Source organism: Primulina eburnea, chromosome 15, assembly GCF_022965805.1.
Source record: "Primulina eburnea isolate SZY01 chromosome 15, ASM2296580v1, whole genome shotgun sequence".
Taxonomy (NCBI): domain Eukaryota; kingdom Viridiplantae; phylum Streptophyta; class Magnoliopsida; order Lamiales; family Gesneriaceae; genus Primulina; species Primulina eburnea.
Genome location: NC_133115.1, coordinates 31,712,305 through 31,726,575, shown reverse-complemented (window position 1 = coordinate 31,726,575; position 14,271 = coordinate 31,712,305). Strand labels below are relative to the sequence as shown.

The window sequence follows — 14,271 nt, the reverse complement described above, 5'->3', positions numbered from 1 at the left end:
ATAACTTGATGAAAACCATAGAAATGGTTGGTCTCAATGATCTTCAAGACTTTGGATAATATTTTGCAAATCTCAATGTTTTAGATCTGAAAATAAACACAACCGGAGGTGATCATCCCTAGTTATGACTAAAACATTTCCCCAAAACCACCAAGAGAAGAAATTGTGGGATCTCATGACACAAACATAAGAGAAATCTCAATGTTTCAAGAAGAAATCAAATTCTTTTGCACCAGATACCTTATGGAAAGATTGTTTTAGAATCAATACATCTTTATAAGGTTATGATTAACCTTTATGTACTGGACTTAAAATAAAGAAGATCTCATAGATTATTGGGATCGGCTATGAAAATCGAAATAGGAATAATTTATCTCAATAAAAAATGATTCATTAAACTTTTAGAAAGAGAAGTTATAAGGTCAGTTAAAATCGCTTGGGACATGACTTTGACATAAACTAAAAAGTTAGTCCCATATTGACAAATCTTCGTGAGATAGTCGGAAGAATGACCACTTTATTTAAGGCACAATTTTTATAAGTGGATTTTTTCAACAGTTAAGATATAGAGAAGAAAAAAATATACTCAAGCTCTATATAATATTGAATTAGATGACATTTGTTTGGTAGATGATACATTATGTTATTAACTAAATATAGATAGAATTCCGGAGTCAAAGAAAGCACAACAATGCAACTTTTCTTCACCAAATGCCAAATCCCTGGAGAGAAATGCTAATAAGGGATTACATCTCCGGCAATCCAGATATGTTGGCTAGAAGAGTCTTTTTCTTAAAGGAAAACTGACATAATGATTCATTTGGGATCTTTACAAAAGATTATGAAGTATTAACAAACATACTTTGATTGTAAGTCTAGATTATAATATCTTCCAATGAAGAAACAAAACAAGAAATTCATAGTTTTTCCACACCACAAGGTCATTACATTTGAGAATTATTACCAATTATATTGACTAATGCATCCCCAGATAGCTCATAGAAAGATGGATATTCTATTTAAATATTATCTTGATTTTATGTTTGTTTATATTGATGATATTTTAATTACATATAAAAATATAATTGAACACGCTAAACATTTAGACATTTTCTCTAAATTTGTAAACATGGATGACTAGTCTTATGTGAAAAAAAAGACTTTCATCGCTACAACAAAAAATGAATTTCATGGAGTACAAATAGATTAATCGGGAATAATTTTACAAAAACACGTTGGGGGAAAAGGTCCAGAATTTCTAAAAAAATACTCGAAGACAAGACAATTTCAAAGTTTCTTATGAGTAGTTTACTTATCTAAAATATTCATCAAAATCTAGCAAACCAAAAAAAGTGTGCAGTCCATTATTGAATAAAGATGCAATATTCATGTGAATAGAATAACACACTCATGGACTTAGCCAATTGAAACATATTTGAAAAAATCTTCAAAAAATAGTTATTTCTCAAGATGAAGATAATATGATATTATATACAGAGTCCATTGATCATTGGTGTACATCAGTTCTTACGAAGCTCATACCAAAAAGAGAATAACCACACAGATAGTGGAGTGGACTATTATCAAACGCAGAGGTCATATGATGACAAATCAACGAAAATGAATTATATGCTGTAAAAATATCTTTTGAAAAATATCCATTATTTTTACTTGCTAAGAAAATTAACTTTGAAAGTTGATAATTCACGGGTTAAAACTTTCTTGAAAAATAAAATTGAATCTAAATATGATAAGGCTATCTTATTAAGATGGCAAGCTTTATATCAAAATTATATTTATGATATTGTTATGATTAAATCTTATGAAAATATTCTTGCAAATTTTCTAACAAGAGATTGGCAGCGATGATGATGTCCTCATGAAAATCCCGAGGTTTATAAGATTTTTAGAGAACACCTTAAAATACTGCAAAACGAGTTCAACAAATTTGCCCTAAATCCAGAAGTTGAAGGTAGGCTACAAAAAGTTGATAAGAATATTGGCCTTGATCGAATTACAAGATGTTTACAGGCTTACACTCAGTTGTTGTCTGCATTGTAAAAGTCTTTCCTCTAACTATTGAGAAACCATTAGCTTCTCATGAAGAAGTGTTTAGACTACATGACTCTATATATGGAGCAAGGGATTCAAGTATCCTAGCACAAGTTCTAAGTCAGTATCATTATTATATGGCTCTGCAGCATAAAAAAATATCTTTTAAAAAAAATATACATTGTTTTTACTTGATAAGAAATTTACTTTGAAAGTTGATAATACATATGTTAAAGTTTTTTTGAAAAATAAAATTGAATCGAGAATGCTAGATTATTAACATGACAAGTTATATATCGAAATTATATTTTTGTTGTTGTTATGATTAAATCTCATGAAAATATTTATTGCAAATTTTCTAACTAGAGATGGTCAGAGCTAATTTGATGTCTTCATAAAAATACAGAGGCATTTAAGATTTTTAGAGAACACCTTAAAATATTTCAAAACGAGTTCAAAAAGCTTGCCATAAATCAAGAAGTTGCAGGTAGGCTACAAAAAGGTTGATAAAAATATTGTCTCTGCTCGAATTACATGTTGTTTATAGGCTTACACTCAGTTGTTGTCTGTATTGCAAAACTCTATTCTCCAGGCTATTAAGAAACCATTTAGCTTCTCAAAAAGGAGAATTTAGAGTACATGGCTATATACTTTGAGCAAGAGATTCAAGTACCCATAACACAAATGTTAAGTCGGAATCATTTTTATATGAGTCGGCCTGAGACAAATTTGAGACTCTGTATCCTTATCTCGAGTCATCAAGTCAATCATCCACTTCGTATAATGAAGAGGAAAAGATCAACATCAGATCTCAAACTGATAAGGATAAATGTAAGGTTGATACTAACAAGTTTACAATTTATCCATTTCAAATATATCGGAAAACTTGGGAGAAGTTGAAAATCATAGAAAAATTAATCTGGCTATTGGAATGGTGGATGTATCATGAAAATATCCAAGACTTTGGATGAAATCTCATGATCATCCCAAATATGTCAAAGCTATAGTATGACTTTGAGGCTCTTATCTCGATCTTATACCACATCACCAAGTTTTTTGGAAATATCTTTACTATCAAGATGGATCTAGGAAGTTGTATATGAAACATCGGCAAAGTAATGTCTATTTGTTCAGTTGAGACATTCTATAGATCTACTTTTTCAATGCAGCGCCAAAATCGGATGGGAAAGGCTCACACAAGACTTTCTATTTTATCAAAGCTCAAGAGGCCAGAGATCAATGCTCAGAAATCTATCAAAAGTCCTCTTACAGATGAAACACCCTTTGTTGCCAACCTAAGTGAAGATGACATATCTACCAAAAGAACATGAAGATTATGAGTTTGTATCACTGATATAGACAAAGTCAAGTTTCGGGTCTTTCTTGTTAAATATAATGAAAAAAATAAACATGTGATAATTGACTCAACCACCAAAAAAGTCAAGACCACTAACTAGTGGAAGACATGACCGCCCACTACAAGATATTGTCAGCCAATAATGCAAAAAATTATCTACAAGTCTTAAGTCCGAATTTCAAATCTGAAAGAGACTTCTATAAATATCAAGGCAAAAAGAAGTTGAGAGCGTCGATCATCGTCTTCAATTTTATTTCAAATAAATATTTTATTATTTTCTTTAAGTTTATACGTTGTATTTTCAGCTACAATTAGTAACTAAACAAGTTATCTCCTCTTCTGCATGAAATTACTAATGTAATTATATTTAATATATCTTAATAAAATCATCAGATTTTTGCCCTCTTGTTATGCTTATTTCAAATTAAATATATTATTTTATGTTTTAAGATAAGAAACAAAACAATATTGTGCAAGATATTGTTGAAGGAATATATGACAGAAACTGTCGATTGCGACTGCGTGGTTAAGCTGTGTGAAATTTTCTGTAAAATCCGACAAACACGATCTGACGACATTTTGGTCAAAAATTATGATGTTTAATTAATTTTACGGAAATATGATGAGCTGAAAAAGATAAATAAAAAACAAAATCATGAACAAAATGGGAATTTGAACTAAATTGGGTAAAAATCTTAAAAAAAATATTTTAGTTCACTAGGAACTAAATCAAAAATTTATAATAAGCCAAAACATGATTAAATAAGGATTTTCCCATAAAATTGTTATAGAAACTATTGGCCCTTTGTGATGGACACATAAGTTGTCACTCTAAATGGATGTTTGGGTTCCCTTCCATCCAGAATCGGGACCACGATCACTGGCCAATAAACTTTTCTATTTTTCCAAAAAAATTCAAGCTTTGTAAGTCATAAAAATATTTTTTACAAAAAAATATAAAATGTTTTAAAAGTTTTTTTTTTAAAATAAATAGCTTAGAAAACTATTCTATATAAAAATGTTTTTAGATTGAAAACTGAAAATGTATTTGGATAAATATTTTTAAAAACAAAATATTCTATAAAAAATCCTTTAAATCTCGTGTAACTGACGTTTTTATATTCTAAAAATATCAAAAAATACATCTCAATTGTTTTTTAATATACTTGGAAAACACTTTTTAAAAATATTTTTTCAAAAACGTTTTACAAAAATCTTTTCCAAACACATACTTTAAAATTTTCAATTATAATACATTAAAAATGTTTTTGAAGTACTTGTTCAAACGGAACCTAAGTGACCTAGCGAAAGCCAAATGAAACGGATTTTCAAGTTCATGGCGCAAATAAAATCAACAAACCAAATTTTTTCAGGATAACAGATAAGTCAAGATCATGTTGCGCAGGACTCGTTGTAAATAGTTCAGTACAAATTTCCAATAAGAATGTGGGTGCCGATCAGCAGTTATCACATGTACCTCGGATTAAAAGTTCAACCACAAACTAATGCAAATACAGCAACAGTTTCATTAAAGGCCCAATTCATTGAGGCAAGAAGAACATACAGAATGCAAGAAAGCGTAAGCAATGACCACCCTCCTCAAGTGAGGGCATCCCAAGCATTTTCAACCTCCCGTTTCAGGTTGGACGCCAGTAACAGAAATCTGGCCTTAATCTTTCCTGAGTTCCAAATATTCACGCCGTATGCCTGCAGCATTTAAAATGACTATTTCCAGCTTGTCTCCCTGCAACACCACATTAGCAAGTTCAGAAGAGCGGGGGGGAATGTTAATCCTCGTTTGTAGTATGTTGATAACAAATGAACATTGGAAATCCTTTATCATGAAGCTCATAGTCCAGAAAAGAATTGATAATCCCTACTAAAATTGGCAAATAGATTCACATGATAACAGAAAAGCCACTTCCAACCACCTTCCAAGCATCGAAGTAACTTTCTATCCCTGACAAATTAATTTGTTTACTGGGTCGTCTAAATTTGATTCACTGTTTGTATTATTGATGAATAAAGAATGTGCAGTAAAATTCACTCATTGATCCTATTTACAAAGCATACCAGTGACAGAGCAATGGAAACAAGCCTACCGTATATATGTCCCTCTCTGTTGCTGATGCAAAACAAGTTTTCACCAAGTCAATGGCTTCGGACTCTGAAAGGGGAGTAACCGCATCCTGTAGTAACCATGTGGTTTTTATTTTGAAGATAAAGAAAAAAAAGGTACATAAGAATGCTGAAAGAGACTGTTATCAAAATCACACCTTTGCTGGTAACAAAAGAGGACTGGGAGACTTCAGTTGGTTGTCCAGAAATGGTGTTATAAGGGTAGAACCAGAACCTTGGGAACTGTATCCGACCCTTTCGTAAGATCCAACAGCATCATACGTAAAGACACAGCCCTTACCTTCAGGGTTTCAGGAAGATCAGAAGAAATGGACATTGAACCAGTATAATGATTGAGATAATGACCCAAAATTGAAATAAGATTAAGACTAACCTTCATGGTCAAGGCCACCCAAGACATTGAAAGCATAGTATGGGAAGAAACGTTTGTAGTACAGGGTATTAGAGAGCAACTGAGCCATTGCAGGGCAGCTCATTTGCTTGTTATGTTGGTGCTGATAGATCTATTAGTCAAATAAAGATTATCAGATTATGTGAATGAATCCAAACAAACATTAGTTCAAAGATATCTGTCCAAACATTCTGTTAAATGACATCAAACTCATCTTAAGAAAGTTCAAATTTACTTCTCCAACCATGCATAACATCTCACCATACCCCCATAGTTAAGACACAAACTTTTGCCCTCTTTGGGAGATGGCCAGAGATTGTCGTGCTTTGTCATTACCCAGTTTATTACTCGTAAATGTACCTCAACACGTTTTCCAGGAATTAACAATAAATTCAAATGTTAAACATACAAAACAATTCAATAACTCACCAGGTGTCTAGCTTCCAAGACCTTTTGCAGAGCTCTGACATCTGCTTGAAAGCCAGAAGAGGCCATCAAAGATTTGTCTGCCCTACATGGTAAGAAACCAAAACAAAACTTCACAGGAGAAGTAAAATACAAACAACTTTGCGAGCATCAATGAGGAAAAAAAACGAAATGTATGCATTGTCATCACCATGTATTGATAAATATGAGAAAGTTATATATGATATCCTACTAAAGTATAAAGTAAAAGAAACACTCTCCTCATTTAGGTGAGGAACAATTATTCCATCATGGAATCTCCTTGTGAAGGCTCCATGATAATGGAATTAAACAGAGATTAAATGGCTAGTACTTGCCTAGTTGGTACATTGAATGTTAAATCATCATGTTTATACAGTCATTAAAAGCCCACAAGCTCTATCAATAAAGGGCTGAGCCTCAGGTCCGGTCCTCCAATAAATCACGTGCTTCAACCATGAAGCCCAGTCTACATGATGCGCTGTTAAGGCTTCAGACGCCATTTAAATGAATCAAAAATGTTGAGATTATAAATCCGAGACATAATGCTAGGTAAAAATAATTTATTCACTCAATAAAATTTTCTTCAAATATTTAGATTACAGCAAATCATCCACACTTAGGGATATCAATTCGGTAAATCGCAACATTCACCTTGCGTTGAGTCCCTTGCACCACATTACGCTCTCAGCTCTTAATTAATATGGTTTCATACAGGAAACAAATAGAAAGCCCCGCGAAGAGTATTTTCCATGTCTTTAAAAAGAACAAACAGTAAGCATATGTGCATAATTAGTATCTAGTCTAGTTAAACAAAACAAAAAAAAACTAGACTGTGCCCAGTGTGCTTCATCAGAATTCTTTGTAGCACAGAATTAACATTTTCTTACTGTTTAGCTATTAATATATCTTCAAACCCGGCCTAAGACATCTTGTAAACAAAATAATTCAGTAAAATTAACTTCACCAAATAAGCTTCGCAGTCAAATAATAATAATAATAATAATAATAAGCTTCATAATCAAGACTAAAAAAACCTTCTAACAAACGGATCCAATAGAGCACAAAATTCTTATATAAAAGTAAAAATCAGATCTTTTTACTACGAACTTCTATCATAACTTCTCAGTAAAAACAACCAAAGCCTCAAACAATTAAATAAACAGTAAACTATACTCACAGCTGGATAATTTTGGAGTAATCGCGTGTAAGAATATTGTAGCCAGTGGACATTCGAGTATCGGCCGCAATCACGCAGTAATCAGCGCCGGCAATCGCAACACACGTCCTGTACAAAGCAGTCAAGATACACACAACATTAGCATTGAAATCAAAGGGTTTCTCCATAAATTGAACAAGGATTTAACTCACCCTCCATTGTTGTCGTACGGAGACCAATTTGCTCGCTGCTTCGTCATGTCGATTTCGAAATAGTGAGAGAGACGCGAAAAGGAACGCGAAGATGGATGTTTTGAGCTATGGCGCCGCAATGTCTTTTTTCTCCAGAAAAGTAAGTGGGCCTCGGTTGTTGGGCTCCAGAAAACCGATTTTCCTATTGCTCTGGACTATTCGCAAAGCAAGTAAGCTTTGGGCTTTGGGCGTTTAAATTGGGAATTTCTCACACTTGCCAGAATATTGGTGACACTTTATATTATTTATTATTATTATTTTGGTTGTGCATAATTTCCAATTTAATGAAGAAATTTTTTTTTGTTGCAGAAATATATATATTTATTCAATTAAACAACTGTTTTTATTCTTTCCTCCTCGGATCTTGTGTAAAGGTGGGAAAAAATATCGAAATACCGAAAAACCATACCGAAAAAAATACCGAACTTACCGAAAAAATTGGTATACCGAAAATTTCGGTACGGTATGATACCGTACCGAAATTTTCGTTATCGATATCGGTACGAAATATTTTTTTTCGGTATTTCAATATATACCTAAATACCGAAAATAATTTTTTATTATTATTTTTTTAAAAATTTAAGTTCGGTATACCGAAAACACATTTTCGGTATACCGACAAAATTTTCGGTGTCGGTACGGTATAAACTTTTTTCATATCGAATGTGCGGCATCGGTATGGAAAAATTGCATATCGATATTTTCGGTACAGTATACGGTACCGTACCCACCCCTAATCTTATGTGCATGCCTCCTATCAGAACAAATCCAAGAATTAGAGTAGTAGTATGTTTGAACTTATATAATAAATTAACAAAAAAAATCATTTCATTGTACTGTTCCATGAAATTGTGCCCAAAAAATAGTGAGGGTTGGACTTTGGGTGCGGACAGGGCCAGCCCTTTTATGAGGCCAATGAGACCACCGCTTCAAGGTTCGGTTTTTGAGGGGGTCCAACATATATATTTTGAGTTGATGACTTGTTGAAATAAATTTGTTTGACCCAATATTTAAATAAAAAAAAGAGTAATCTGATTATATTTTGTTTATAATTGATCAACCTCGATCTTTTCTTCAAGTTAGGTTTAAACAATTTAAATAATATGAAGAGACTTTGGGGCATTTGTTGAGTTTGGAGAAGTTAACGAGTTAGTCATTAACTAGCTTGATGAATGATTGTATAGAACTTCAACAATTTTTTTAGATGTTGTGTTTTATAAAATTGAATGATTTATTCTCAAATACTTATATTACCTTTAAGATTTTGTTAAGTATCCTACTATCAATTGCATAAATAGAAAGAAGTTTATTAAAATTAAAGTTAATAAACACTTATTTTCGATAAATAATATCACAAAATAGACTAAATGAGTTAGCTATGTTGTTAATTGATAAAGAAATTCATTGACTTGTTTTTTATATAATATATTGTTTTTTGTGTATTTTTTATTTGTTAACTCAATACATTTTAAAATTTCCGCTTCAGGCCTTATCGAACATATGTGTGACACAAGTACTTACCTAAACCAGATCTGTCACCGCCCCTCGGGTATCTTGTTTGTAGTTTATTCCATTTATCTCTTAGAATAGAATGAAAGTTCTCCTACAAAATAAAAACCACCAAAAACTGCTCGTATTTGCTTTAAAAATTCCCATGTATTATTCTCTCCACTATTGCACGCATTTTATGTGCTTATTCATTAGTATAATAAAATGAAAAGATGATTGATAACATGGTTTCAAAACGTGGAACTTGCTGATTTAAAATTTTGAACCTTGAGTCATTTTTTACTTGATAATTATCAAATCATTTGTTAAATGTTACAAGAAACTTACATTAAAACATTTTCTGTTAACACTAATTAATTTTTAATTATTTTTTTACTCGAAATGATGAATAATTTTAAAATACACAAATAAGAATATATATATATATATGTGTGTGTGTGTGTGTGTGTGTAAGTATATATATAAAGAAATGTTACGACGAGTGGAGTTGTATGAATTTGATGTGGGTAGCTAGCTGCCTAGCTCCATGTCGACCAATTGAGAAATTATCACGTGGGTAGCCACAGTATGGCATGAAGACATCATTATTTTAATGAAGTTTGAATATAACGATACGCGAAAAAATCTTATAAGATCGAGAAATTTAGATAATGTTTCAAGAAAATAGTCTTTTTTTTTAATTGTGTTTTTTTCGTTTTAGCTGTTGTTAGATCTTCGGGGAAGTTGGTGAAAAATCTTCTATCAAAATATTTCTTTGGGTTCACTCTCTATCCACAAAATTGTGATACTATGTCATACAAAATGTGGTATACTTCATGTGGAAATGTGGTACACTTCATGTGGAAATGTGGTATTAAAAAAGTACCCAAGGACTGAACACTAAAAAAATCGACGACTGGAGACTGAAGACTAATTTTCCGTAGATCTAACAGGGTGAACTGGAAATAAATCGGGAATTACTGAATCTTGATCACGATGAACTGGAAAAACGCACAACTTACTGTGGGTATCGAATAATTACAAGCTTTTTAAAAAAAATATGGCGACCCACATTTTTTTTCCAACTTTTATTCTATAATATAATAATAGTATCAATAATAATATATTGGTTTTTTATTTTTATTACAATAAACTGTGTATCAAAAATTCATGGACACAAATTTGTGTGAGACGGTTTCACGGGTCGTATTTTGTGATACGGATCTTTTATCTGGGTCATCCATGAAAAAATATTACTTTTTATACTAAAAGAATATTTTTTATTGTGAATATCGTAAAGTTGACCTATCTCACATATAAAAATTTGTGGTATCATCTTACAATATATCTACTAAACTCATTACACATGTCATTTAGTTATTGGTGAAACTTACTTTTGACTAGGTCTTTGATGAAACATCAATCGCTTTCATGGGCAATTCTATCCTACTTTTTTTTTTTTTCGCGTGTCTTTTTATTATTATTATTATTACATTTCACACTACTTTAACCAAAATCAACTAAACTAATCATTAAACTAATTTCGTTTAATATATATAAAATGTGTTATATCATTATATTATTATTATTCTCAAAATTTAAAACTTAATATTTTATATTTAAAAATTACGTGAAATTTTTTTTGATAGTAAAACTTTTACGTTTGAGGTTTGAGATTTTCATTTCTATTATTTTTATTTTTGTGGTAGAATCATATGAAATATAAAAAATCAATATTTTAAAATTTAATTATTATAAGAAATTCTATGTTATACCCATTTATAAACACTAATAAAATTATTGTAGCTATTTTTAAATGCTATACATGTATATATTATTTAATGACAGTGAGTAAATCTCCCAGAGTAGGATAGAATTGTCCCGCTTTAATCGTGTCTTGTTGGAAAATTATTTAAAATTACGTTAATATGAATTCGAATTTTTAATTTTATTGTGTTAAAATAAACAAAAATTAAAATTTGTTGAGAAAAAAATTAAGTTACAGGTGATGGCATTGATATAATAAATAATCTAAGATTACGACTTGGATATAGAAATATTTGATTAAGAAGGATACACGTAGTTTGAGAAAAGATTATGATTGTCATTTCAAACTCATCATAGCTGTCATTACGTTGATATAAATTAAGAAATGTGTGGATTTGAAATATATGACTTAAAATTTCTTAATCCAAACACACATTAAGACTTGAGGGAAATTGTTTTAGAGTAGGTTTTTTGAGAAACGGTCTCACGAATCTTTATCTGTGAGACGAGTCAATCATACTAATATTCACAATAAAAAGTAATACTCTTAGCATAAAAGTAATATTTTTTCATTGATTACCCAAATAAGATATTTGTATCACAAAATACGACTTGTAAAACCGTCTCACACAAGTTTTTGCCATGTTTTATGAAACTTATTGCGCTTGATGAAAGGATTTTAATTCATAAATTCAAATCTATATATTTGATTATTTAAAGAAATTGTGAGATGGTCTCACGATTCAATTTTAGTAGACAAATCTATTATTAAGATCACTCATAAAAAAAATATTATTTTATATGTCAAAGTACACTTAATATTGTAAAAATGGACATAGCTGATCCGTCTTTATGATAAAAAAACCGTGAAATTGTCTCACAAGAGACATACTATTGTTAGTTGAGTATGTCTCTTGTGAGACGGTCTTACGAATTTTTATATGTGAGACAGTCTCACGAATTTTTATCTTTGAGACGGGTCAACCCTACCGATATTCACAATAAAAAGTAATATTCTTAGTATAAAAAGTAATACTTTTTCATAGATGACCCAAGTAAGAGATCCGTCTCACAAAATACAACTCGTGAGACCGTTTCACACAAATTTTTGCCTTGTTAGTTTTACTGAAATTTTCTTAGATGAATTTCAAATCCATCATTTGTTGATATATGTAGATGCAATCATAATTACGATGAAATTGAAATTCACTCGAGATGATTTTCATTTCAAATAATGGTTGAAATATCTCTCCAAATCAATTCAACTTACTATTTTAATTCACCACTTGCAAAATTAATCGAGGGACACCATGCGCCAGAAGTCAATCCTACGAAATCTTGCCACCATAATCCACCCACACTTTGATCATAAACGTGATGTCCCTATCCAAGTCAAGTGCCAAATTGATGAATATTTTGAATAAAATGTATTTTCAATTTTTATTTTTTTTTAAAAAGACTAAGAATTTTAATTTCTGTTTTTTTGGAGAAGACTATCACCACTTTACATCTCGAAATCTACAAGATCCCACGTCGATTGAACGTGTAATACATGACTCCAAACTTGGTACGATGATCTTCTTACAATTTGGATAATTACCATTAATCAACATCTACATATTAAAAAATATATGTTAAATTATTGGTTTGTGAAAAATCTAGGGATTATATTAAAATTAAAAATTTTATAACTATTTTTTTGTGATATAGATGATATGATAATTTTAAAACTCAAAATTACAGATAAGACAAAGAAATATTTTATTAGAAAATAGTTGAAAAGAAGAGTGTTTTTGTAATTTGAGAATTGAGATAGATACTTTTTGTATTTCAAAATTGGCAGAATTTGTGTAAAACAGTCTCGCGGGTCGTATTTTGTGAGATTGATATCTTATTTGGGTCCTCCATGAAAAAATATTACTTTTCAGGATAAGAGTATTACTTTTTATTGTGAATATCGGTAGCGTTGACCCGTCTCACATATAAAGATTCACAAAACCGTCTCAAAAGAGACATACTCTTCGAAATTTACACGATCGCCTCGCAAAATAATTAATATTAATAATATAGTATATATATGTTTGTCATGCTTTATATATACGACTGAGCAGACATACGTTATGTGTGTAACTTCATATGCGTCGCTAAAGTCAATGTTCAAAACCAATATCAATTCAAATTCAGACAATTAACTCTTGGAATTGCATGCTTTTGAATGCTCTAGAACATTTGAAATTACGTTCGAATTGGTGACTTTTATTTTAAAATTGAACACCTACTTCAATTACGAGACAAATGGTTTTTAGTCCTTTTGTTTAATGGTAGAAAAAAAAAATGTAAGGTTGACAAAAAATTTACTCTTAAAAAATCCAAGCAGGGCAAGTAACTTTGTGCGTTTTCAAGCCTTTAACATGCGTGCTCCTTGTTGGATCAAAATGCTAATTTGTTGATTTAAAAAAAGGGTTAACGACGGCTAATACCCTGGAAAAGGTTCGGGTCATTATTGGAATCGGGCGGAAAGAGAAAACTTAACCGAATCAAATTCTAATTTGCTCGAAAGAGTAGAGCATGTGTAAAATTTGACAAGGGTCGTCTCACCTGGTTAAGGTCCTCTCACCCGACAAGGGTCCTCCAGCCTGGCCAGGGTCTTCCAGCTCGGCCAGGGTCCTCTCGTCAAGTCAGAGTCCTATCGCTCAACCAGGGTTTAGGTCACCCGACCAGTATGGGTCACCATGCATCATTAGAATGACAATCAATTCCCATGACAAAACCCGAACAATATGGGCCACCATACTTACTCACAGATGACATGGCATGGGCATTCGTCAGAAGAAGGGCATGAGCATCTGTCTAATCAGGAAAAATATACATGCACTGTAATTGATGTCATCTTCTCTCCTATAAATACTCAAGTTTTCTCATTAGAGATAGGACAATCTACTGCATTCAATAAATTCTCTCAAAACTTGGTGAACCTTGTACTGACTTAAGCGTCTAAGTGTCTATCCGAAAACCCTTCTGTCGCCCCGCTGACATTATCTTGTTGAATGTGTGCAGATTGTCTGACCCGAGGTCGTCCCACCAGGAAATGCCAGATCACCCGGACAGACCAGGAAAGCCACACCACTCGGGAGACCAGGTCAGATCACCGGACAAGCCATACCACCCGAGAGACCGGGCCAGAGCACCCGAGCAGACCAGGAAAGGCCAGACCACCCGGGAG

The 14,271-nt window shown here is 31.8% G+C and overlaps 1 protein-coding gene across 1 annotated transcript; it reads right to left on the bottom strand.

The window, feature by feature from the left end:
- Positions 1–4,817: 4,817 nt before the first annotated feature.
- LOC140815007 (proteasome subunit beta type-1) lies at positions 4,818–7,955 on the bottom strand. Its single transcript, XM_073174103.1, has 7 exons — positions 7,755–7,955; positions 7,564–7,671; positions 6,369–6,450; positions 5,922–6,051; positions 5,686–5,828; positions 5,512–5,598; positions 4,818–5,153 (listed from the first exon to the last, which is right to left on the bottom strand). The coding sequence occupies exons 1-7, from the start codon at positions 7,799–7,801 to the stop codon at positions 5,079–5,081; spliced, it is 672 nt and encodes a 223-aa protein (XP_073030204.1). The 5' UTR covers positions 7,802–7,955; the 3' UTR covers positions 4,818–5,078.
- Positions 7,956–14,271: the final 6,316 nt, after the last annotated feature.